The 27,625-nt window shown below is 37.8% G+C and overlaps 1 protein-coding gene across 6 annotated transcripts; it reads right to left on the minus strand.

Annotated features, from left to right (window-relative positions):
* Window positions 1–176: 176 nt before the first annotated feature.
* On the minus strand, window positions 177–21,805 carry LOC128213594 (uncharacterized). 6 transcript variants are annotated; one of them, XM_052919486.1, is made up of 9 exons: window positions 20,550–21,805; window positions 16,172–16,236; window positions 11,226–11,273; window positions 10,120–10,152; window positions 7,464–9,004; window positions 4,375–4,440; window positions 2,120–2,230; window positions 1,399–1,448; window positions 177–905 (listed from the first exon to the last, which is right to left on the minus strand). In XM_052919486.1, exons 1-9 carry the CDS (start codon window positions 20,744–20,746, stop codon window positions 770–772), a joined length of 2,247 nt encoding a protein of 748 aa, XP_052775446.1. In that variant the 5' UTR covers window positions 20,747–21,805; the 3' UTR covers window positions 177–769. The 6 variants fall into 6 exon arrangements, with proteins under 6 accessions (XP_052775446.1, XP_052775447.1, XP_052775442.1 ...); XM_052919487.1 differs by lacking the exon at window positions 10,120–10,152; XM_052919482.1 differs by lacking the exon at window positions 20,550–21,805 and having other exon boundaries at window positions 16,172–16,856.
* Between the last annotated feature and the right edge of the window lie 5,820 nt (window positions 21,806–27,625).

A 27,625-nucleotide genomic window follows, 5' to 3' on the forward strand; every position in this document is an offset into this window, starting at 1 on the left:
GTTCATGCTTGTCCAAAAACATCAACCAGCAGAGATTTAACTTCGTGTAACACTTGTCATGTCAGAACATATGTCAAGGCCATTTTCAATATTAATCTTCGTTTATTTTAACAAAATGAAATTATAACAATAACAGATTAATAAAAGCAATTTTGTTTAAAATCATATATAAGAAAAATAAAATACAGAGTGGTACACACAATAATAGCACACACCATTCATTAATGCTTGATTATTGACATCTGTATGTGTATGAATGGGATTACTTTATTAATTTATTTATTGATGTTCCTTGCCAAATGAAAGCATAAACACACAATGAAATTGAAATAACAAAAATAATAATGTGATTGAAATGAACATGGTTTTATAACAGCTTTAATAATACCATCTACAAAAGTTCAACGATTTTGTATGTCCATCTTCACCAGCCACCGGTTAGCTATGTCTATTCCGAGAAATAAAATTGCTTGGCCTCATTATGCACATCTCCCATTGGTGCATATTTCGATTTCTATGGTGCAAAAATCGGTCCCTTGGAAGCAAACTTATGATTGCTAAGTGTGCATATATTTCTGATGGAACAAGTGTTTGTTGCCGAGGGTGCAAATGTCGGTCACCACAGGAATATATATCTGTTGCAAAGAGTTTATGTTAATTGCCAATGGTACAATTGATGCAGATGCCGGTTCCTTATGATGCAAAAGTCGGTGTCGGAGTATCTGCATATGTTGGTTGCCATGATGTCCAGAGTATGTTTCCATTGTAATCAAGCCTTCCACATGGTCTGCATGCGACGGAACTCCTTGCCTATTTCCTTGGGCCTGTTCTTGTAGAACTCGCTGAACGCTTCCTTCAGTTTCCGCTGGGTCTCCCGTTCACCGCCCCCGTCGCCTTGATGAGACCTAGATAGGGGAGCATTGGATTAATACGGGATTAAAAGTGTATTACTTCATTGATCAGAGTACTTAACATTGCGTCAGCAGTGCAGGACTCGCAAAGTCAGAAACTTAAAAAGGCTTTTGTCGTGTATTGACCCCGATGCGTTGATTCACCGATAAAATTCAGATATACATGTATAAGGTTTAATCTTGATACTTTAACTTTTTGTTTGAAAATAGTATGTTCAATGATCATTCTACAAAACTTAATATGTTCATAAAGATACGGATGAAAAAGCCGCTCGGTACACTTGACGACAAAACTCTAAGAAACTCGGCTTTACATCGTTTCACTCGACAAGCACTTGTAGTAAATTTATTTAAAAATAAATATATAATATTCCAGAAAGGTAATTATATGAGTTAAAATAGTTTGTTAATATTAAATTTGTACAGAAACACGAACATTTTCCCTCTGTTTTATGTATGAAACAATAGAGCAAGCAAGACTTGTTACCCCTTGATTGATGATGTCCGCGCCGGTCTTGCCCTGCTAGACGTCGGCGACTGAAAGAACGTTCAACATACCACCGTTGGCAACATTGTTGGTTGTATGCGATTGGCAATTAACTTATTACGATTATAGAGTTTGTTAAAAAGTGAAGCCATCTCCAGGGCCCCGTTTCAATACTGATTGTAGTCATCACAACACACATCTATAGGAAAATAACATTTGGCGATATGGGACTCATTGTTTTCAATGTTAATACTGTCATGTTCAATTCGCACATATACATAGCATAAGCTCCATTATAGGACACTAACACAGTTACAGTTAACGACTCAAATCTGTATTGAAACAGGGCCAGGAAAAGGAAGGATGTTGAATGCATCGTATTTGCTCGAGTTGTTCGTTTACAACCATTTTCATTAAGATATTTAGTTGTTGGCACAAGTCTAGTCGACGTCATTAATCAATGTTCGTTTTTCTAATACAGCTCGATTACTGCCAACTTGTTACTGACGATGCATGCAACTATTCCTTGAAAAGAAAAACAAAACAAGTTATTTTAGGAATACTTTAATAGCAATAATTATTCGAGATAAATTGGGCTAATTACAGACTGAAAAAGTACTACATTAATCTAGGATTTTTTCAAAAGTTGTGTGAAGTGAAAGAAGCAAGAAATTGATTTCAAGAGTCTTAACTCAGTTGTTAGTCATTCAGTCATACATACGCGGTCTCTTGGTGTGGACTCCTGTCTGCTGTTGCCCACAACAACAGTGAGACTGCGCATGAGTGGGTGGCGAGACTGGTTAGGGCGGAAGGCTGGGGGACCGAGGGTTGGCTGACAAAACGTGAGAAACACAGGGTGTGTCAACAGCACAGCAGTGTTAGAGATACATTACTGTGTTTATTAAATGTAAAGTTGCGTTGCAAAAGAAAATTTCACATTCTGTTTCGCTCATTTTTTTAATTAAACTCATCAAATAAATTGAAAAGTAATTTTGCAATCAAAATATATATATTTAAAGAAGAAGAATATTTTAAAAGTGCAGTGGAATTCACTCATATTTTTCTAATAAACGAAAAACACAATGCAAACTTTCTCTTTCAACACATTTTACCAAATAAAATGTTAATACAAACTATTATATAAATAGTATTTTATTAAAAATATTACAGAAGATTGTAAGATGATAAATTGAATTTGTATTAAAATCATATTTCTTCCAATATTACCATCTCTAAGAAGTATTAACGAAGAGGCATATAAAATGAATGTGTTAACGGAATTTAGAGTGAGTATGTTATTTCGTTAAACGTTTATCATATAGAGAATTTTATAAGTCAAATCCTGTCAAAATGTCATCTCTATCCTAATAAAGTCTCCGTTCTTTTGACATACATGCAAATAATAATTGATTTTCACTAATACTTTTGAATATAAACTTGATGTATACTGTATTCCTGAAACTCGAAAAAAAACATTCGGAGCTCCTCGGCCATTTTTATCGAAAACAACCTCGGATGTATGCCGGTAAATTAGTTGAAGTAGTTCGTATTTTTTTTTAATTATATCATAAATTAAATGTATTGTTTTAGAGTTGTATTTATTGATCTAAGTTTAAACTGATTGCCAGTAAAGTGAATTATTGCAAACGTCATTAAGATTCCCACGAGTAAAGTCTAACTGGTAAAATAAAATTACTACGCGATCTACTTGCAGCGGACTTAAACGTGCCACTTTTGAGTTTGTAAACCGTCCAAATACATCCGCGGTTGTTTTTGATAAAAATGGCTGAGGATTTCCAAATGGAAAAACCCTAGAACAGATAAGTGAAGATATTTGGGATTCGAGACTCGAAAACAGTCCATAACATCAACATTTCTGTGGGTGAATGCAAGAAGGCACCAGCGTATTTGATGACATCAGCCCGAGGAAATTATGATGTGCACTCTCTGTGACAAAAACAACACACACATACAAAAGAAAAAAAACACGGTGAAATGAAAATCGATAGACAAGTGTCCAACTTGCTTGAAATATTAGTTAAGTGTTCTAAACGTTGGTGTAAATTGTGTTCTCAAATGTTCACAGTTCAATGCACTGCGGTGAAAACCGGTCAACTTGAGGTTACAGTGAAACAGTGTCATTGTGTGTTTTCTAACCTTTGTACCGGTATTTACATTTACAGTTGTCTTTGAGCGTGATAATTTTGTTTTGGGTTTGCTCTGAAAAGTTAACCAAAAACTTCTATACAAATGAAGAGGTTGAACATATCCGTGATCATATTTGCAATACGCAGTCATTATATCCACATCATATTGAATGAAGGGAAACACTCCTGAATACGTAAATACAAATGAAAAAATATGTTAATTGTTACCCTTATTAAGTTATTACCATTTGTAAATTTCACTCAACAGAACGTTATGGTTTAGTCACCTTTAGACATGCAAGAGCAATGTCTTCGATGTCACAAAGTATTTTCTGTTTAGAGATACATGATCCTTCCACTCTTTTACAACATTGAGTTAAAGTAGAATTCTTTATTGGCGCCTATAATTGTTTATTGAGGTAATTTACAAAAGAACTATGATTCTCATAATTACGTACCTTTTAGTAAATCTTCCCTTGACATTTAACCAATCATTTGAAGTTATTTCCTTCTAAAAGATGCAAGTCAATTCCTATATACATGTACAACGCAAATATAAGAATTCCACTTTAACGTCTTGATGGATACAGGTAGCAATTTTTCTTTAATTAAATTATGTCCAAACGCTACAACTTATAAAGTTGTTCAAGTAACAAGCAATTATATGAAAATTCGTAAAGAAATCTTCATGACTCGTACAAACGGATTTCGACTTTAGTTTTGGAGCTGACCGTAGCTCATCACTTTTAAATTTAATTATCACGCTGAATCTCTGACGCATATCCATCTGACAATGTTGTATGAACATATATACACATAATCATAAAACCTGTGTCCTTAGACCAAAATCTTCATTTCTTCGATATATCCAGTAATCCTCATGCGTACGTTCTATCTAAAACCAAGATTGCAGTTGTATAGCACCACCATGTATACTCTCATAAACCAAGATTACAGTTGTACAGTACCACCACATATACTATCTTAAACCAAGATTACAGTTGTACAGCACCACCATACATACTCTCGTAAGCCAGGATAACAGTTGTACAGCACAAACACAAAAACTCTCGCAAACCAAGATTACAGCTGTATATGCTCTCGTAAACCAAGATAACAGTTGTATATACTCTCATAAGCCGAGTTAACAGTTGTACAGCACCACCATATATACTCTCGTAAACCAAGATAACAGTTGTACAGCACAAACACAAATACTCTCGTAAACCAAGATTACAGCTGTACAGCACAAACATATATACTCTCGTAAGCCAGGATAACAGTTGTACAGCACAAACACATATACTCTCGTAAACCAAGATAACAGTTGTATAGCACAAACACAAATACTCTCGTAAACCAAGATTACAGCTGTACAGCATAAACATATATACTCTCGTAAACAAAGATAACAGTAACTGTTGTACATACATGTGTAGTCTCGTAAAGCAAGATTACTGTTGTACAGCACAAACACAAATACTCTCGAAAACCGTACAACAAACACAAATACTCTCGAAAACCAAGATTACAGCTGTACAGCACAAATATTTATTTTCTCGTAAACAAAGATAACAGTAGCTGTTGTACATACTCTCGTAAAGCAAGATTACTGTTGTAGAGCACAAACACATATACTCTCGATAACCAAGAATACATTTGTACACCACAAATACAAATACTCTCGTAAACCAAGATTAAAAATGTATATACTCTCGTAAACCAAGATTACAGTTGTATATGCTCTCGTAAACCAAGATTGCATTTGTTTATGCTCTCGTAAACAAAGATTACAGTTGTATATACTCTCGTTAACCAAGATTACAGTTGCATATGCTCTCGTAAACCAAGATTACAGTTGTACAGCACATACACATATACTTTCGTAAACCAAGATTACAGTTGTATTTACTCTCGTAAACAAGTTCCAGTTGTATATGCTCTGGTAGACCAAAATTGCAATTGTATATACTCTCGTTAACCAAGATTACAGTTGCATATGCTCTCGTTAACCAAAATTACAGTTGTACAGCACAAACATATATACTCTCGTAAACCAAGATTTCAGTTGTATATACTCTCGTAAACCAAAATTACAGTTGTATATGCTCTCGTTAACCAAAATTACAGTTGTATATGCTCTCGTAAACAAAGATTACAGTTGTACAGCACAAACGCATGTACTCTCGTAAACCAAGATTACTGTTGTACAGCACAAACACATAAACTCTCGTAAACAAAGATTACAATTGTACTGCACAAACACATATACTCTTGTAAACAAAGATTACAATTGTACTGCACACACACATATACTCTTGTAAACAAAGATTATAGTTGTACAGCACAAACACATATACTCTTGTAAACAAAGATTACAATTGTTCTGCACAGCCATTTATACTCTCGTAAACCAAGATTACAATTGTACTGCACACACACATATACTCTCGTACACCAAGATTACAGTTGAACACCACGAACACAAATACTCTCGAAAACCAAGATTACAGTTGAACAGCATACACATATACATTCTCGTTAACCAAGATCACATTTGTATATACTCTCGTAAACCAAGATTACAGTTGTATATACTCCCTTAAACCAAGATTATAGTTGTATATGCTCTCGTAAACCAACAGTACAGATGATCAGCAGACTCATATATACTCTCGTAAACCAGGATTACAGTTGTACAGCAAAAACACATATACTCTCGTATACCAAGATTACAGTTGAACAGCACTCACAAAGATACATTCGTAAACCAAGATTTCAGTTGAACAGCACAAATACACATACTCTCGTAAACCAAGATTACAGTTGAACAGCACACACATAAATACTCTCGTAAACCAAGATAACAGTTGATCAACACAGACATAAATACTCTCGTAAACCAAGATTACAGATGAACAGCAGACTCATATATACTCTCGTAAACCAAGATTACAGTTGATCAGCACACACATAAATACTCTCGTAAACCAAGGTTACAGTTGAACAGCATAAACACATATACTCCCGTAAACCAAGATTACAGTTGAACAGCATAAACACATATACTCTCGTAAACCAAGATTACAGTTGAACAGAACACACATAAATACTCTCGTAAACCAAGATTACAGTTGTTTATACTCTCGTAAACCAAGAGTACAGTTGTTTATACTCTCGTAAACCAAGGTCACAGTTGAACAGCATAAACACATATACTCCCGTAAACCAAGATTACAGTTGAACAGCATAAACACATATACTCTCGTAAACCAAGATTACAGTTGAACAGAACACACATAAATACTCTCGTAAACCAAGATTACAGTTGTTTATACTCTCGTAAAGCAAAAGTACAGTTGTTTATACTCTCGTAAACCAAGAGTTCAGTTGTTAATACTCTCGTAAACCAAGAGTACAGTTGTACAGCACACACACACATACATGTTCTCGTAAACCAAGATAACAGTTGTATATACTCTCGTAAACCAAGAGTACAGTTGTTTTTACTCTCGTAAACCAAGAGTACAGTTGTACAGCATAAACACAAATACTCCCGTAAACCAAGATTACAGTTGTGCTGTGCCGATGTTTCGCCGTTCCATATAATTCTTATTTTCTTGTAAAACAAGTTAACTACAGTGAGTAAATTGTATATTTCGAGGATTCTTCTTAAACGAAAAGATATATTGCACTATTTATGTGTTCTGCAATTTTAGCGTTTGCAACGCTCCTTGCATTTTTCCAATGAATACATTTAACAATTATAAATTCAAATGTTTCTTTCTACATGCATATACAATATATTCCATATTGTTATGCAAAAAAGGCAAGTAACAATAATGTATACACTTCAACATGCTCTAGATTGTATACTCACAAGAAGGACGACACTGGTACACGTACATGTATATTTACCTTTTCATGTCCAACGTTGGTCAGTAAATCCAGCCCCTTCTTCAGCAAGATGTAGCCATCATCTGCTGGCTTACAGTTCATGTCTATCAGCTCCGTGGTCGTATACTCATTCTGGGTGCGCTCTTCCTCGGAACGAACAAACTTCGGCTCGGCAGCGAGCTTTGTATAAATGTTCTTCTCCATTGCGGGTAAAAGATCACCGAACGAGTAGCTAGCCGAGTTTTTGTCAATATAGGAGACCTCCGGTGACCACATACCTTCTTTTTGATTGTTTTCATTGACCACACGGACGTCTCTCACTGGACTTCTTTTTTGATAATTACCAGAGGCATGCTGGTGACTTTCAGTAATAGTTGAGCCATAATTTCGCTTCGTAGGACTAGACACTCGTGACTGTGCACGCGGTGATGACACGCGTGACAACGCAGATTCTGCTCGTGTCGGACTTGAGCGTTCCTGCGACATGGAAGATTCAGCACGAGATCCAGTTCGACTGGAGTTATTATGGCTACTGTTTCTGGAAGGATGGCGTACATCAGCGGGTTGAGCTTTAATACAAGTAGGTTGCATTTCTGTGTGATAAATTGAAGGGTAGTTCTCTTCAGCATTCTGGATGCTGATTTTTCTGAGCACTAATGCCATCGGCTTCATGTTGTCAATATTGTACACCGTACTCTGTTCCTGTTGATGTGGCATTGACTCCGCGTTATAGCACCTATTGAGTTCTTTGTTTCTTTTAAGTTTAGCATATGACCAACTGTTGTCATCTTGTTCATGTTTTCTATTTTCTACTCTAAGGTTATATGACACGCCGGGTCCGGGTAATTGGCAGACGGAGGGAGCTTGGTGCGTATATGAAAATTTGGCTTTGCTAGCAGACAACAAATCATTAAACCGGAAACTTTTACTTCCTTGGCTTCTAGCTGTCAGATCTCCGTCTTTCGCATTGGATGGAAGATCGGTTAAATCTACCATACTAGAAAACATTCTACTTTTGTCAAGATTACCTACATTTGCTCCACTATCTTCACCATCACTTTCAGAACCCGTTTTATGTTCAGCACTTGACGTTTTTGAGCAATAACCTTCGTCTTCTTCATCACCATTTTTACCTGATATCCTCTCCTTCTTGGAAAACTTTAAGAACCGTTTGAATTTTAAATAACTATTACTTCTCTCGAGCTGTTCTTTAGTTTGTAAATCTTGAAGACTTTTACTCTCGCTTATCGCTCCTCCGTGCACCAGTTTACTATGTCTGTACGAGTCAATGTCTGGACCGATCTCTTCATGCTTATTTTCTGTCTTCTCAACGAAACCTGCAGGTGTTACAATGCCAAACTTTGAGTTTTTTGTGTACTTCAATGCCACATTGTTACCATTAGATTCAGAGTTTGCGGGTTCTGTAGTTTTCTTGGACGTATGACTAAAAACATTATGGAGACTGTCCTTCATGAAAATGTCAAGGTCATCTATATTAGGACATCTGTGGGTGATGGGAATATGATGTTCTGTGTCCAGCAAGGCGGGGTGCTTCTTCGTACCTAAAATGTGAAACCATGTAGCAAATCATCTAGTCAGTATACCGGCTGAGATTGGCAATATCACTTATCAAGGTTAAACATTTTAGTACTGAAATATTTGAAAAAGGATTTACTCGGGGAAAATGTGCCTCCTTCAAAATAGAGGCAATGCTTTCATAAATCGTTGTGAAGTGCACCAATCTATTTTATGAGAAACTACAAAACCTATCCATTTTAATGAATACCAACTGAAGACAATACATGCAGTATAACTAAAGCAAGAAATAATTCATTTTTGTGACATTGTTGAAAACAGCAACCATAACGTGAAAATAACAGCAAACTCATTCATTAAAGTCTTTTATTAATCTTATTTGAAAATTAATAGTTCTATAAGTATTTATTGTAAAGAACACTTTGTGACGCATATTCACCAATACTTCAAAATGATAGGAAGTTATATGTTTCTGACTCTAAAGAAGATGAATGTCGTTTGTAAACACAGTTTTTCTACTTATAAAGCTTACATTTTCAGACCCTGTTTGGATGATCATTTTGGCAAGTAGTATAAAAGAAGCAATTAGGAACTCAACAGATACAATGAAAAAATAACGTTGAGAATGTGATTGAAAATTTGGCAGCAAAAATACAATTACAAGTCAAACAAGAGCTATTGTGAGTAAGCTGTATATTGCATCTTGTATATGGTCATTAATTTATGTCATATTTTAACATTCATACTTGTATTGGAACGGCTGACGAAAATAAAGGCATTAGACATGGGCAAGTATTCTAACTGGTATTGATAATAGTTTTAATGTCAGCAGTCGTAACGCTACTTTTCAACATTTCCAAACAACGTGTCTTTTTTAATGTTAGAGAAATATCGAATTTGTCGTTGTAAAAGAAGCAAAGGTTTCAAGCTATTTCTCAACTAAGGGGCTTGAAAGAAATTGTAATTTTAAACATTTCAGATGTTGTTGTAACGTGTTACTTGACACTCGATAAAAACACATTAATGAATTCTTTCTATTTAGAAACATTGCATATTTTGAATATAAAATCTGCTCTGAAATGTTTAAACAGGGTTGTAGTGCTGAGTATTAGAGTAAACTGTTCTAAACACGAGGCCATACCCACACTGGCTTGTCCCAGCCCGCAACCTTGCTCTAGAATGGTCAAACATGGGCATGGTGAAGTCATGGATATGATTGTTAGCAGAAAACAACCTATTCCACTGTGAAATAATATGGACAGGTGCACTTTACTGCAAAATATATGCTACATTTCATTGTTGTAAATATGCTACATTTTGACAAAGTTTGTTATATGACACTGTGAAAATATGCTACATTCTATGTTGAAATCAAAATTTAGCGGGCAACACCCAATGCTGGAAACAAAGTATGTTTCAATTGGAAATCGATGAATTAGGCACGCAAGTTTTAACAAGAACTTGTGTACTTTTTATGCGGTCAGATATAAACACTAATAAATTCATACGAAATGTAAACCAAATGCGTTTTTCAATGACAAAATATCACTAAATGATCAAATAAGTGATAAATTATGTACACTTTCTTTAAAATTCTCTATTTTGCCGAAAGGCGTTAGTAACCCTTTGATTTTTTTTTTATCAATTTAGGCTCAGCTTACACACTCCTGCTCGAAAAAGCCTCTACCTATTGCTATTTGGTGTTTGTTTATTAAAGTAGGTCAAATTATTTTATTTCGACAAGTTGGAAAAAAAAAAATGTTGCCAACATAAAAAATATAATGTGTCCCTCTATGCTGAAAATGAAATATGCTTTGCTGTATTTCTAAAAAAAGAATGTTGCATTTCAAGTTGTAAACGTAGTATAATGCTACTTTTCAAATTAAAAATAAAACAGATCCTATTTCAAGTTGAATATAGCATATTTAAGTATTTAGCGTTGAAGGTTGTATATATTTTCTTTCACCTGCAAATAAGGTACGCTACTTTTAGTCATAGCAGCTGTGTTACTTTTCGTTTATATTAACAATAAGGCAATGAATGCAAAGAGGCGTGTGACACTGGGTTGAATAATAATTAAATAAAGCCTCTGCTTATGTTTCGATGTATTCAAATCGATAACTATCAATTGGAAACTGATATGCATTATCATACTAAATCGTGTGCCCAAATTATGTTTGCCGAATATAAGAGAGAACAAACAACAAGCAACAGAAACTGAATATCGCGCACCGACCGTGTACGTACCTCTTTTGGATTCCATCAACTTTTGTCTTTTCATCCATATCGTAATGCCTAAAAAAGAAAAAAAGAAATTACATGAAATAATAAAAAAAATAGTATATGATGATTGCTTGATTTTGGGTGAGGATTAAAATACCCAAACTGACGCATTATAAGCTGAAAACAGAAACATTCCGTCTAAAGATTATAGTGCAAAACGCTATGCTAAACGTGTATTATGCAAGGAGTATGGATTTTTAAACAGTCAGATTTAACCAAACTAAGCCAATTACAGGTCTTAATGTAATCCAGCAATTTCGCTTTAAGTATAAAACTAACATAATATCAGTAATATGGATTTTGATTAGAATATTTGATCCGTCAGTATATAAGATTCTTTTCAGTCTTCTAACGTGTAAGACATTGCCGAAGAGTCAAAGGGCACTGTTTAGTTGAAAACAAAATTGATTTTATAATTGGAAGAGCTAATGTATATAATTGACGCATATTATTTTTGATCTCTTAGAATTAACTTAAGTCGGACAGAATAACGATTTTCATAAGCAAACTATCTTATTTGTTGTCAAAGGCAAATTTGTATGAAACTGACATCGCCTACGACTGCCGGCCTGCTTGTATGAAACTGACATCGCCTACGACTGCCGGCCTACTTGTATGGAACTGACATCGCCTACGACTGCCGGCCTACTTGTATGAAACTGACATCGCCTACGACTGCCGGCCTACTTGTATGGAACTGACATCGCCTACGACTGCCGGCCTACTTGTATTGAACTGACATCGCCTACGACTGCCGGCCTACTTGTATGGAACTGACATCGCCTTCGACTGCCTGCCTACCTGTATGGAACTGACAGCGCCTACGACTGCCGGCCTTCTTGTATGGAACTGACAGCGCCTACGACTACCGGCCTGCTTGTATGGAACTGACAGCGCCTACAACTGCCGGCCTGCTTGTATGGAACTGACAGCGCCTACGACTACAAGCCTGCTTGTATGGAACTGACAGCGCCTACAACTGCCGGCCTACTTGTATGGAACTGACAGCGCCTACGACTACCGGCCTGCTTATATGGAACTGGCAGCGCCTATGACTAACGGCCTACTTGTATGGAACTGGCAAACCCTATGTTTTCCGGCCTACTTGAATTAAACTGGCAAAGCCTATGACTTCTGGCCTACTTGTATGGAACTGGCAGCGTCTATGACTACTGGCCTACTTGTATGGAACTGGCAGCGTCTATGTTTTCCGGCCTACTTGAATGAAACTGGCAAAGCCAATGACTTCTGGCCTACCAAGCTTTATGTAGTGTTCATTGGTAAAATCATGTTTATAGGGAAAGTTAAGCTAGGGATACTGGACATGTAAGGGAAAACGTTAAGGATATTGGCCATGTCAATGTGACAAAGCTAGATGTATCGGTCATGTTCATTGGTAGAGTCAAAGCTCTATATACTGGCAGTGTTCATGCGAAGGGCAAAGCTAGGTTTATTGGCAGTGTGCATGGGAAGGGAAAAGCTAGGTATATTGGAAGTGTTCATGGGAAGGGCAAAGCTTGGTATAATGGCAGAGTTCATGGGAAGGGCAAAGCTAGGTATTTTGGCAGTGTTCATGGGAAGGGCAAAGCTAGGGATATTAGCAGAGTTCATGGGAAGGGCAAAGCTTGGTATAATGGCAGAGTTCATGGGAAGGGCAAAGCTTGGTGTATTGGCAGTGTTCATGGGAAGGGCAAAGCTAGGGATATTGGCAGTGTTCATGGGAAGGGCAAAGCTAGGGATATTGGCAGTGTTCATGGGAAGGGCAAAGCTAGGGATATTGGCAGTGTTCATGGGAAGGGCAAAGCTAGGGATATTGGCAGTGTTCATGGGAAGGGCAAAGCTAGGGATATTGGCAGTGTTCATGGGAAGGGCAAAGCTAGGGATATTGGCAGTGTTCATGGGAAGGGCAAAGCTAGAGATATTGGCAGTGTTCATGGGAAGGGCAAAGCTAGGTATATTGGCAGTGTTCATGGGAAGGGCAAAGCTAGGGATATTGGCAGTGTTCATGGGAAGGGCAAAGCTTGGTATATTGGCAGTGTTCATGGGAAGGGCAAAGCTAGGGATATTGGCAGTGTTCATGGGAAGGGCAAAGCTAGGGATATTGGCAGTGTTCATGGGAAGGGCAAAGCTAGGGATATTGGCAGAGTTCATGGGAAGGGCAAAGCTAGGTATATTGGCAGTGTTCATGGGAAGGGCAAAGCTAGGGATATTGGCAGTGTTCATGGAAAGGGCAAAGCTAGGTATATTTGCAATGTTCTTAAGAAGGGCAAAGCTAGGGATATTGGCAGTGTTCATGGGAAGGGCAAAGCTAGGTATATTTGCAATGTTCTTAAGAAGGGCAAAGCTAGGGATATTGGCAGTGTTCATGGGAAGGGCAAAGCTAGGCATATTGGCAATGTTCTTAAGAAGGGCAAAGCTAGGGATATTGGCAGTGTTCATGGGAAGGGCAAAGCTAGGGATATTGGCAGTGTTCATGGGAAGGGCAAAGCTAGGGATATTGGCAGTGTTCATGGGAAGGGCAAAGCTAGGGATATTGGCAATGTTCATTGGTAAGGGCAAAACTTGATATATATAAATAAATGTATAAAGGTAACGACAAAGCTATATGTATATACCCATGTATATAGGTCACGTTCTTGCATAAAGTCAACGCGAAGCATATTAGCAAAGTTCATGGGGAAGGGATAAAGTTGTATGTCTATTGTTTAAGTGTAAGAGCAAAGCCAGGGATATTGGCCAAGTTCATGGGTAACGGCAGCAGCATGTGGTTTCGGTCTTGTTTGAAAGGGATATTGGCCGTGTATAATGATAAGGGCAATATAGCAACACTGGCTATCTTCCTGTGTAAAGGCAAAATGGGAATAGTTGGCCTTGTTGAGGGGCAAGGGGGAATAGGGATATTAGCCATATTCAGAGAAAGGGGTATATTCAGGGGTATGGGGAAAATAGGGTTATTTGTTATACATATTTATAGATGTTAAAGCAAAATAGGTTAATTCGCCATATATATAATCAGGGGTAAGGGCAATATAGGGTAAATTGCCAAATATTATACATGTTCAATGGTAAGGGCAAACTCCCTCATCTCGAACGTACACAATCTGGATGGATCGCTCTGTATCAAAAGCATCATTGAGCCTTATCTTTTCACCCAGACGAATTCGTCATTCATAGTTTAGAATTCATGCGCATTTCCTCACATGTGTGTGAAGAATTCGTGCGAATATGTTACAACTCGCGAATGCGATATATTCGTTGTATATTTTTGAATGCCTTTATAAAGAAGGAATAGCAGCGCTCGTTAGACTGGGAATGACTGGACGCTCGTTATATTGATTGGACATGACTGGACGCTCGTAAGATTGGGAATGACTGGACGCTCGTTATATTGATTGGGAATGACTGGACGATCGTAAGATTGGGAATGACTAGACGCTCGTAAGATTGGGAATGACTGGACGCTTGTAAGACTGGGAATGACTGGACGCTCGTAAGATTGGGAATGACTAGACGCTCGTAAGATTGGGAATGACTGGACGCTTGTAAGATTGGGAATGACTGGACGCTCGTAAGGTTGGGAATGACTGGACGCTCGTAAGATTGGGAATGACTGGACGCTCGTAAGATTGGGAATGACTGGACGCTCGTAAGATTGGAAATGACTGGACGCTTGTAAGGTTGGGAATGACTGGACGATCGTAAGATTGGGAATGACTGGACGCTTGTAAGATTGGGAATGACTGAACGCTTGTAAGATTGGGAATGACTGGACGCTTGTAAGATTGGGAATGACTGGACGCTCGTAAGGTTGGGAATGACTGGACGCTTGTAAGATTGGGAATGACTGGACGTACGTTATATTGGGAATGACTGGACGCTCGTATATTTTAAGGCATGTTGATATGTTCAGGTTATAGTTTGGGAATGACAGGACGCTCGTATATTTGAGGGCATGTCGATATGTTTAGGTCATTTGTATTCAATTTGTTCTGTAGGCCAATGTGTTGTCCGATACATTTAAACTTAAAGTCACCGCGAGATTGACGTAATATATTTTTTACCACTAGAGCGTAGAGTTACATAACGTATATATCATACAAAAATGTGAGGAATTCGCACGAATTCCTTAAAACATGAGACGAATTTGTTCGTCTGAAAAAAAAATGTTTGTCTGAAAAATAAAGCTCAACGAAGCATTATATAATGAAATGCAGGAAAACCCATATATACATTTGTTACCTATTGTAGTTATCAAACTCGATCTGCATAATATTGTATGATCCATGATCAAAGATAATTTATTGAATCTTTTCAATACGATTATTCAAATGACCTCACAACTTGACACATGGGTTGATACCAATCAGGATTATGTTTAAGAAAGACCTATATTGAGGCGTTGAATTACTGACTGATGAACTAGCAATGAAAGAAGATACACCATCTTCTATGCAATGTTTTTAAAAAGCCTTCTTCATTGAATAGATGGGACTTTTTCAGGGGTAGTTTATTTCTTTTACAAACAATTTAAAGATATTGCTTATTCAAGTGGTAATGAATCATACATGAATCAAATGATTTATCATTGAAGGAAAGATATCGCTTTAACTTATGTTTTCCTTATCCTAACGGAAACAAAATACACGTACAATAAAACAAACTGATGGCGTTGTTTGTCAGCGGTAACCAAATTACCTGAGTTGATACATAATGTTTAAACGACAATGCCAAGCTTGAGACAAAATAAAGAATATCTCGAATTTTGTCAGACTTCGAAAGACAGAAATATAATTATTTGATGAACAAACGAGCTAAAAATCCTACGAATTTCCTAATATTTGATTTAGTCATGGTAGAAAATGTTTACATAAAATTATTATTCAGGCATATTAAAAATCAAACTAACTCACCATCGTCGGGTCGAAGCTCGTTGTCCCAGCCCTTGATCTGTCCACGCCGCTCCCTCTCCGGACGCCTGTGAGTAGAAACAACATTCGTTACGCTCGCTACGTTCGTCGACTGACGTATGATCGTCCGCTCCTGTGGTAGCACGCGCTGTTTGAGGTTCGCGATCTTACAATGCACGACTATCTCCGGCAGACGAAAATTCGCCAACTCTAGCGTTCGTGACGTCAGTTCACAAGAGCGCGGCCTCTCGCGACGAATTCGGAACGGATGTCCGCTAGGCTTATCGGACTTTATTAGTCTTTTTTCGACATTTTTTTTAGCTTCTTCATTTTTCTTTTTAACATGTGGAAGTTTGAAATCTTCCTGCCACAAACGTGTCTTTTGACGTCGAATACAGAACGTATTTTCGCGCGTAAACGCCGGTTCGTCCTTAAATGGTAAAGACGGAAACTGCATTTTCAATCCTGATAGTTAAAACACAAATTCATATTATGTAAACTCCATAGTCAACAAGCAGGGAATATTCGTATACATGATTCACAAATCGACTGTTCAACGATTGCATATCTAGCTATTAGTTTAACGATCAAATGCTTTTAATCCTTCTTAATCTATAAATCTGAACCTGTATGTCCTCGCTTTCATGATTACCGTAGCTATGCGATAATTGGACATTTTTGTAATTTATTTTCTCGTTTGAAACGTAATCCTTCAGAAATAAGTATTTTATTGATACAAATTTCAGGAGTTTAAACAAATGTTCAATAATCAAGCAAATATCAACGCTTAGAATTTCTAGAGTGCTGTCATGTTTAGGAGATCTGTTTCAAACAAACGTTTTAGAACGCGTATGGTAGCTTAAATATTCTGTGAGCGCGTCATGACGAGAACAAATCACTTTCAATCCTGACCAAAACCTTATAATCATTAATCCATTTAATTCTATAGCAATTTGCCCTGATCTACTGATCTGTATTGCATTACTCAAAGTTATAATTTAAAATTAGTTATTTGGATAAATACATTATGCAATCACCTTATAAACTCGTGTTTTCGAAACATTTGACAATCTATTGACTTTTAAGTCATCAAACACCTTTGAATTGAATGTCATTTGTTGGCATTAACTAGGGTAAATTATGTAAGATTTAAATTATCATGAAATATCACTGGCATCAGATAATGCATTACTTCACAAATTGGCACTCTTTGTCTTGTAATTAAACTCAACTTGGCAGTTTGACGGTCACGAAACATTGTCGAAAACCTGTTTCCCGGTCTGCTAGTTCGTTTCAAACATTATTTTTTCTTGTATAGTCCTTTAAACAAAATTCTTAAAGTTAATGCAGAAAGGAAACTCAGATGTACGTGAAATAATGTGATACCGAATAAATGCTCATATTTTATAAATCGTGCGGTAAAGACAGATAAGTTTACAATGAATGTAAATCCATTTTTAAGGCACACAGTAAAGCCTAATGCCATTTTTTATTATGTTTTTTTTTTTTATTTTAACGCATTATTGCATAAAAATTGTTTTTAGAAAGATGTAGTCATTCGAAACAGATTTATTCATGACAGTAGTGATAAGAATACTGGTACGTACTTTTTGATTTTCGACAGTTTTATTCCATACACAGACTTTATTTCTCTCAATGGAACTTCTCGTAACATGTTTTTCCCTCCCATCGTTTCAGTTTTTAAAAAATGTGAATTTTCAAATCCTCTACCCAAATCACAATTTTAACAAAAATGATCACTATTCCCTTCCTTCAACTCATCACAGAAAGTCACAACTATTGCACGGCCAGTTGGAAGAAGTTTTCTAAATTTTAATTTATTTCAATATGAAATTCTCACACATTTTATGACAGTTTAATTAATAAATCCTTAAAATTGCTCATGTACTCGTAAACATGTCATTCATTTTCATTGAGATAAATATGAATATAGATTTTTTTTCAATATCGTATGTAGAAATCTTCTTTTGGTATTTTGTAGGTTTTCAATTGATTTGTTGATCTTACTAAAATACTTACGAGTGTTTGAAATGACATGCTTCATTTTGTTCTAATAGATGTTTGGTAAGCCATAATCATTCAAGTCGATGGCGAAAGGTTAACATTTAATATGAGTGGATGTGTGTAAGCTATGAATGGGGGCGTTGAAAGAGTCATTCAAAGGTTTTAAAACCCGGTTGAACGACGCATCAATATACTTACATTATACAATTAAATATATATGATATTTTTAAATCATATGAAAAGGCCCGTCAACAAAGGTATTGGAGAAATCAATTGTATTTAAAAAAAAATAAAAAATAACATGTAAACCATTTAACAAGCATAGGGGTTAGCTGGGAACAAAAAAAAGTAAATAGGAAAAAAAAAGATTTTTAAATGGGCAGCAGAATTCGATCCCGTGACTTCGGTGTTCGTGTAAAGTAAACGTACAGGATTCGATCCCGTGACTTCGGTGTTCGTGTAAAGTAAACGTACAGGATTCGATCCCGGGACTTCGGTGTTCGTGTAAAGTGAACGTACATTATTCGATCCCGGGACTTCGGTGTTCGTGTAAAGTGAACGTACATTATTCGATCCCGGGACTTCGGTGTTCATGTAAAGTAAACGTACATTATTCGATCCCGGGACCTCGGTGTTCATGTAAAGTGAACGTACAGGATTCGATCCCGGGACTTCGGTGTTCATGTAAAGTGAACGTACAGGATTCGATCCCGGGACCTCGGTGTTCATGTAAAGTAAACGTACAGGATTCGATCCCGGGACCTCGGTGTTCATGTAAACTGAACGTACTGTACAACTTTTCGATACCTATCGCTTTCAGGCAGAAAGTGAATGCATTATTTATTCGTGGATAAAAACAAGTATTTGATACGAGATAATAATTATAAATGCATGCAGGAGTGTGTCCTTATATGAACGAGTTACTTTATTACTAGATACCAAATACGCGTGCAGGAGTATGTTCCTGAACGTGAGTGTGACTTTATTACGAGATGACCAAATATGTATGCGTGCAGAAGTGTGTTCCTGAACGTGAGTGTGACTTTATTACGAGATGACCAAATATGTATGCGTGCAGAAGTTTGTTCCTGAACGTGAGTGTGACTTTATTACGAGATGACCAAATATGTATGCGTGCAGAAGTTTGTTCCTGAACGTGAGTGTGACTTTATTACGAGATGACCAAATATGTATGCGTGCAGAAGTGTGTTCCTCAACCAGAGTGTGACTTTTATAAGAGATAACCAAGTGTGCATGAAGGAATAATATTACATGAACCGAAAGACTTTTATGCAATATTTACAAATAAGAAAAAAGAACATGTTTGATAACTTTATGAATCAGGAGATATGGCGAAACTTAATTTGGTGTGCGTTTGAGGCAATATCATAGCGAATGTCTTAAAATTAAAGTTTAAACTGAAGGCTGAAGGATGATAATTATATAAATGCTCTTCAAGTGTGCTCGGTGGACCCCCCCCCCCCCCCCCCCCAATACGTCGATTAATACCACTACAAACAAGCAATCGTGTTATGACAGCTGAAAAAAGGATATGGTATCGTTCAATATTGATAAATAAAATACAAAGGTCTGCCAAAATGCTATGAACAGATGATTTTTATACCAAACGAGCACCCGGATTTAATCAAGAAGAAATATTCTATTGATCTTCTGTTAGCATCTTGCTGTGAGTCGCTGGTTATCAACTTTCTATAATACTATCTTTGATTGGCTTTATGAAATATATATATGATTTTCTTATCCATATTTCTTTATAATACATTGACCATTAACTCATTATAGTCACAGTGTCTTCATATTTCCCTAGGGTGAGCATCTCGATCTTGTCCTTACCATTCGCCTAAATAAATGATTAAACAGCCTCCCGTACTCATCAAAATGTATAAAATAAAGAAACCGTTAGGCCCTTGAGCTTAACTACAGCATTGAGAATTGATTACCATCCAACATCAACATTGATATAAAAGAAATAAAGATTGCAAATAGAATCGTCCATTGCGTTTACCTTGTCGGTGTTTTTCGGTTAAAGGGTATCTTTGAATCTACGGAATTCGGTCTACGATCGATTTTCGACATTGCTTTTGCATGCCTTGCCTAATACATGTATGCCCACAATCAATTTTATTTTTTCGGTATTTTGTTTTCCATAGTAATGAGCGTTTTAAAAAAACAACACCCCGACCAAGATGTGTCTGTACCATCTGTAAATCAATACAGTTAGGGCCCGGAACCCCTGAATACTATAATGAGCATCAGCTAGATCATGTTCAGAAGTTTTAAGCTAAAAGTTCCATTATGCATTTACGTATAACTATTTGAATCTGAGTGTATTCACCTCGGAGTGACGGCCGTCTTGATACTGTTCCTGCTACTTCCGGTCGGGCACCTGGAGCTTGCTGTGTCTCTCTGCACTATGGTCGGCGAATATCCGAACCGCGCCATTTCCGGTCGGCCGGACCAGAGGCTGCACCTAGAGCTGGCCGCGTCCCTCGGACTCTGCGTTACCGTCGAGGGATACCCAAACCGCGTCATATCCGGCTGCAATCACTTTCGGGGCAGATTCTAAACTTTTTATTTCCAACCTCGCTCTCTGGCTTCCGGTATTTACTTCAATTCGCGTCTTTAACACATCGTCTTTTAGCTTCACGGCATGTACGTTTAAACGTTATATAGCGACACGTTATTGTCATTTTCAAAGTATCTTTACATAGAATTCTGAATTCAGTTTATAATGTCCGTCACAAAGACCTTCTCTTCCTACATGTGCGTAATTAACCACTCATTCTATGGTAAGTCCTGGAATTTTCTTGACCATATCCAACTTCAAGAATAACAAGAGTTGTCTGATCAAAAGTCAACACTTCTGTAAATTCAGAAACATTCAAGGGTATTTATTTTAAATTGTATGAACTATTATATGCATCAATACCACGGTGTGCTCTGGGAAAAACCATGAGATAGGATTACGTTTAACATTCGCTTTCGTTTGATATCCTATTCAGTCAGAAATGAATTCAAGTCCTCTACCAATATTTATATGTTTTCATTACTATTCCTTTTTTCACAACCAAATGTTTGCCTTTCCACCGAAATACTCCCGAGCAGTAGTAGCCATTTTCCAAAGCAATTTAGGCTCATCCACTAAACCAATAACTCTTTTATTTGACGTATAGAGAATTCAATTGAACACTTCGAAATCACACTGGTTGAAAGAGTGTGCGTTTCAATGACCAAGTAATAGGCCTAATTAAGAAATAAATACAACATATTATGTTTACGATGAATATATTCCCTTTTGACAGCACTTGAGGTATGCCATGTTTCTGCGATGATCGTAATTTGTAGAATGTTTGATCACAGTATTTGTAATTTATTCCTGTTTAATAGCGATTCAATAATTTCCCTTCTTTAGTAACAACTAACAAAAAAAAATATATTTCAATATCTGTTTTCAATTTGTGTACACCATATACATGTACACCGTATACATGTACACCATATACATGTACACCATATATATGTACTTGGAACAATCCAAAACGTTGCTAGAAAAAAAGGAACAAATACTTCCGTTAACCCTTTTCTTCTTGTTTTTTCTTACACAACTATTGCATGATCTTCAAAATTCATAAGTCATTTTGCTAAAATGATAAACCCAAACGGAATGCTGATAAAAAATTCTGTTCTTGACCTGTTAAACAGTATGTATTATGGCAGTCTTCAGACAACGTTAATTTAACATGTATTTAGCAACTGTTTATAAGAGCCAACACCGGCGTTTATCAATTCAGGTCTTATTATGATAGAAGATTTTTAAAATTATCTTAAACAGGACAATTCAGGGATTTGGCAAAGGACTAAAATACTATCGTCAGCCCAATATTATCTTTCAACTGTTTGTCAGCGACACATGTTATAGCAAAACTGGCCTGACAACTTTAGGACGATATAACAATGTATGTAAAGAACGAACGATGAAAGAATTACTCCCTATACCTTGTTCAAGCCAAGTGTTTGCAGATAGATAATGATTTTTTCCTCTTCTAAAATCGTCGATAGTTTAAGTGCTTTGTCTTAACACATATCTATTATAAACGGGTGAGCATTTACTCATCTTCAAAAATAGTATTCCTTTCTGAACAGTGACATCTTTTTAATATTGCCTTTTGTGAGGAAATTCGTTTAATAGGCCAATCCTATACCTTAATACATCAAATTACAAAAACTTTCGACTAAGGTCTAATTTTGAGATTGCGTCCACGTACTTAAGGCTCATTTCTAGCCGCTTGCCGTTTATTAATGGATCATTTCTACTCGCCTGTCAATGCATGATTTCTTCCCGCTTGTTGTCCTCACCGCTGTTTGTGTATGACTTATAACCACCTGTTAATGCGTGAATTCTTCCCGCGTGTTGTCCTTACCGCTGTTTGTGTATGACTTATAACCACCTGTTAATGCGTGAATTCTTCCCGCGTGTTGTCCTTACCGCTGTTTGTGTATGACTTATAACCACCTGTTAATGCGTGAATTCTTCCCGCGTGTTGTCCTTACCGCTGTTTGTGTATGACTTATAACCACCTGTTAATGCGTGATTTCTTCCCGCTTGTTGTCCTTACCGCTGTTTGTGTATGACTTATAACCACCTGTTAATGCGTGAATTCTTCCCGCGTGTTGTCCTTACCGATGCTTGTGTATGACTTATAACCACCTGTTAATGCGTGAATTCTTCCCGCTTGTTGACCTCACCGCTGTTTGTGTATGACTTATAACCACCTGTTAATGCGTGAATTCTTCCCGCTTGTTGTCCTCACCGCTGTTGGTGTATGACTTATAACCACCTGTTAATGCGTGAATTCTTCCCGCGTGTTGTCCTTACCGCTGTTTGTGTATGACTTATAACCACCTGTTAATGCGTGAATTCTTCCCGCGTGTTGTCCTCACCGCTGTTTGTGTATGACTTATAACCACCTGTTAATGCGTGAATTCTTCCCGCGTGTTGTCCTCACCGCTGTTTGTGTATGACTTATAACCACCTGTTAATGCGTGAATTCTTCCCGCTTGTTGTCCTCACCGCTGTTTGTGTATGACTTATAACCACCTGTTAATGCGTGAATTCTTCCCGCTTGTTGTATTTACCGCTGTTTGTGTATGACTTATAACCACCTGTTAATGCGTGAATTCTTCCCGCTTGTTGTATTTACCGCTGTTTGTGTATGACTTATAACCACCTGTTAATGCGTGAATTCTTCCCGCTTGTTGTATTTACCGCTGTTTGTGTATGACTTATAACCACCTGTTAATGCGTGAATTCTTCCCGCTTGTTGTCCTCACCGCTGTTTGTGTATGACTTATAACCACCTGTTAATGCGTGAATTCTTCCCGCTTGTTGTATTTACCGCTGTTTGTGTATGACTTATAACCACCTGTTAATGCGTGAATTCTTCCCGCTTGTTGTCCTTACCGATGTTTGTGTATGACTTATAACCACCTGTTAATGCGTGAATTCTTCCCGCTTGTTGTATTTACCGATGTTTGTGTATGACTTATAACCACCTGTTAATGCGTGAATTCTTCCCGCTTGTTGTCCTTACCGCTGTTTGTGTATGACTTATAACCACCTGTTAATGCGTGAATTCTTCCCGCTTGTTGTCCATACCGCTGTTTGTGTATGGCTTATAACCACCTGTTAATGCGTGAATTCTTCCCGCTTGTTGTCCTTACCGCTGTTTGTGTATGACTTATAACCACCTGTTAATGCGTGAATTCTTCCCGCTTGTTGTATTTACCGATGTTTGTGTATGACTTATAACCACCTGTTAATGCGTGAATTCTTCCCGCTTGTTGTCCTTACCGCTGTTTGTGTATGACTTATAACCACCTGTTAATGCGTGAATTCTTACAGCTTGTTGTCCATACCGCTGTTTGTGTATGGCTTATAACCACCTGTTAATGCGTGAATTCTTCCCGCTTGTTGTCCTTACCGCTGTTTGTGTATGACTTATAACCACCTGTTAATGCGTGAATTATTCCCGCGTGTTGTCCTCACCGATGTTTGTGTATGACTTATAACCACCTGTTAACACGTGAATTCTTCCCGCTTGTTGTCCTTACCGCTGTTTGTGTATGACTTATAACCACCTGTTAACGCGTGAATTCTTCCCGCTTGTTGTATTTACCGATGTTTGTGTATGACTTATAACCACCTGTTAATGCGTGAATTATTCCCGCTTGTTGTCCTTACCGCTGTTTGTGTATGACTTATAACCACCTGTTAATGCGTAAATTCTTCCCGCGTGTTGTCCTCACCGATGTTTGTGTATGACTTATAACCACCTGTTAATGCGTGAATTCTTCCCGCGTGTTGTCCTTACCGCTGTTTGTGTATGACTTATAACCACCTGTTAATGCGTGAATTCTTCCCGCGTGTTGTCCTCACCGCTGTTTGTGTATGACTTATAACCACCTGTTAATGCGTGAATTCTTCCCGCTTGTTGTCCTTACCGCTGTTTGTGTATGACTTATAACCACCTGTTAATGCGTGAATTCTTCCCGCTTGTTGTCCTAACCGCTGTTTGTGTATGACTTATAACCACCTGTTAATGCGTGAATTATTCCCGCGTGTTGTCCTCACCGATGTTTGTGTATGACTTATAACCACCTGTTAATGCGTGAATTCTTCCCGCTTGTTGTATTTACTGATGTTTGTGTATGACTTATAACCACTGTTAATGCGTGAATTCTTCCCGCTTGTTGTCCTTACCGCTGTTTGTGTATGACTTATAACCACCTGTTAATGCGTGAATTCTTCCCGCTTGTTGTATTTACCGATGTTTGTGTATGACTTATAACCACCTGTTAATGCGTGAATTCTTCCCGCTTGTTGTCCATACCGATGTTTGTGTATGACTTATAACCACCTGTTAATGCGTGAATTCTTCCCGCTTGTTGTCCATACCGATGTTTGTGTATGACTTATAACCACCTGTTAATGCGTGAATTCTTCCCGCGTGTTGTCCTTACCGCTGTTTGTGTATGACTTATAACCACCTGTTAATGCGTGAATTCTTCCCGCTTGTTGTCCTTACCGCTGTTTGTGTATGACTTATAACCACCTGTTAATGCGTGAATTATTCCCGCGTGTTGTCCTCACCGATGTTTGTGTATGACTTATAACCACCTGTTAATGCGTGAATTATCCCCGCTTGTTGTTCTTACCGCTGTTTGTGTATGACTTATAACCACCTGTTAATGCGTGAATTCTTCCCGCGTGTTTTTCTTACCGATGTTGGTGTATGACTTATAACCACCTGTTAATGCGTGAATTCTTCCCGCGTGTTTTTCTTACCGCTGTTTGTGTATGACTTATAACCACCTGTCAATGCGTGAATTCTTCCCGCGTGTTGTCCTTACCGCTGTTTGTGTATGACTTATAACCACCTGTTAATGCGTGAATTCTTCCCGCGTGTTGTCCTTACCGCTGTTTGTGTATGACTTATAACCACCTGTTAATGCGTGAATTCTTCCCGCTTGTTGTCCTTACCGCTGTTTGTGTATGACTTATAACCACCTGTTAATGCGTGAATTATTCCCGCGTGTTGTCCTCACCGATGTTTGTGTATGACTTATAACCACCTGTTAATGCGTGCATTCTTCCCGCTTGTTGTATTTACCGATGTTTGTGTATGACTTATAACCACCTGTTAATGCGTGAATTCTTCCCGCTTGTTGTCCTTACCGCTGTTTGTGTATGACTTATAACCACCTGTTAATGCGTGAATTCTTCCCGCTTGTTGTATTTACCGATGTTTGTGTATGACTTATAACCACCTGTTAATGCGTGAATTCTTCCCGCTTGTTGTTCTTACCGATGTTTGTGTATGGCTTATAACCACCTGTTAATGCGTGAATTCTTCCCGCTTGTTGTATTTACCGATGTTTGTGTATGACTTATAACCACCTGTTAATGCGTGAATTCTTCCCGCTTGTTGTCCTTACCGCTGTTTGTGTATGACTTATAACCACCTGTTAATGCGTGAATTCTTCCCGCTTGTTGTCCATACCGATGTTTGTGTATGACTTATAACCACCTGTTAATGCGTGAATTCTTCCCGCGTGTTGTCCTCACCGATGTTTGTGTATGACTTATAACCACCTGTTAATGCGTGAATTCTTCCCGCTTGTTGTCCTTACCGCTGTTTGTGTATGACTTATAACCACCTGTTAATGCGTGAATTCTTCCCGCTTGTTGTCAATACCGATGTTTGTGTATGACTTATAACCACCTGTTAATGCGTGAATTCTTCCCGCGTGTTGTCCTCACCGTTGTTTGTGTATGACTTATAACCACCTGTTAATGCGTGAATTCTTCCCGCGTGTTGTATTTACCGATGTTTGTGTATGACTTATAACCACCTGTTAATGCGTGAATTCTTCCCGCGTGTTGTCCTCACCGATGTTTGTGTATGACTTATAACCACCTGTTAATGCGTGAATTCTTCGCGCTTGTTGTCCTTACCGCTGTTTGTGTATGACTTATAACCACCTGTAAATGCGTGAATTCTTCCCGCGTGTTTTTCTTACCGCTGTTTGTGTATGACTTATAACCACCTGTCAATGCGTGAATTCTTCCCGCGTGTTGTCCTCACCGCTGTTTGTGTATGACTTATAACCACCTGTTAATGCGTGAATTCTTCCCGCGTGTTGTCCTTACCGTTGTTTGTGTATGACTTATAACCACCTGTTAATGCGTGAATTCTTCCCGCTTGTTGTCCTTACCGCTGTTTGTGTATGACTTATAACCACCTGTTAATGCGTGAATTCTTCCCGCTTGTTGTATTTACCGATGTTTGTGTATGACTTATAACCACTGTTAACACGTGAATTCTTCCCGCTTGTTGTCCTTACCGCTGTTTGTGTATGACTTATATCCACCTGTTAATGCGTGAATTCTTCCCGCTTGTTGTATTTACCGATGTTTGTGTATGACTTATAACCACCTGTTAATGCGTGAATTCTTCCCGCTTGTTGTCAATACCGATGTTTGTGTATGACTTATAACCACCTGTTAATGCGTGAGTTCTTCCCGCTTGTTGTCCATACCGATGTTTGTGTTTGACTTATAACCACCTGTTAATGCGTGAATTCTTCCCGCGTGTTGTCCTTACCGCTGTTTGTGTATGACTTATAACCACCTGTTAATGCGTGAATTCTTCCCGCTTGTTGGCCTTACCGCTGTTTGTGTATGACTTATAACCACCTGTTAATGCGTGAATTTTTCCCGCTTGTTGGCCTTACCGCTGTTTGTGTATGACTTATAACCACCTGTTAATGCGTGAATTCTTCCCGCTTGTTGGCCTTACCGCTGTTTGTGTATGACTTATAACCACCTGTTAATGCGTGAATTTTTCCCAC

Source organism: Mya arenaria, chromosome 13 (genome assembly GCF_026914265.1).
Source record: "Mya arenaria isolate MELC-2E11 chromosome 13, ASM2691426v1".
Taxonomy (NCBI): domain Eukaryota; kingdom Metazoa; phylum Mollusca; class Bivalvia; order Myida; family Myidae; genus Mya; species Mya arenaria.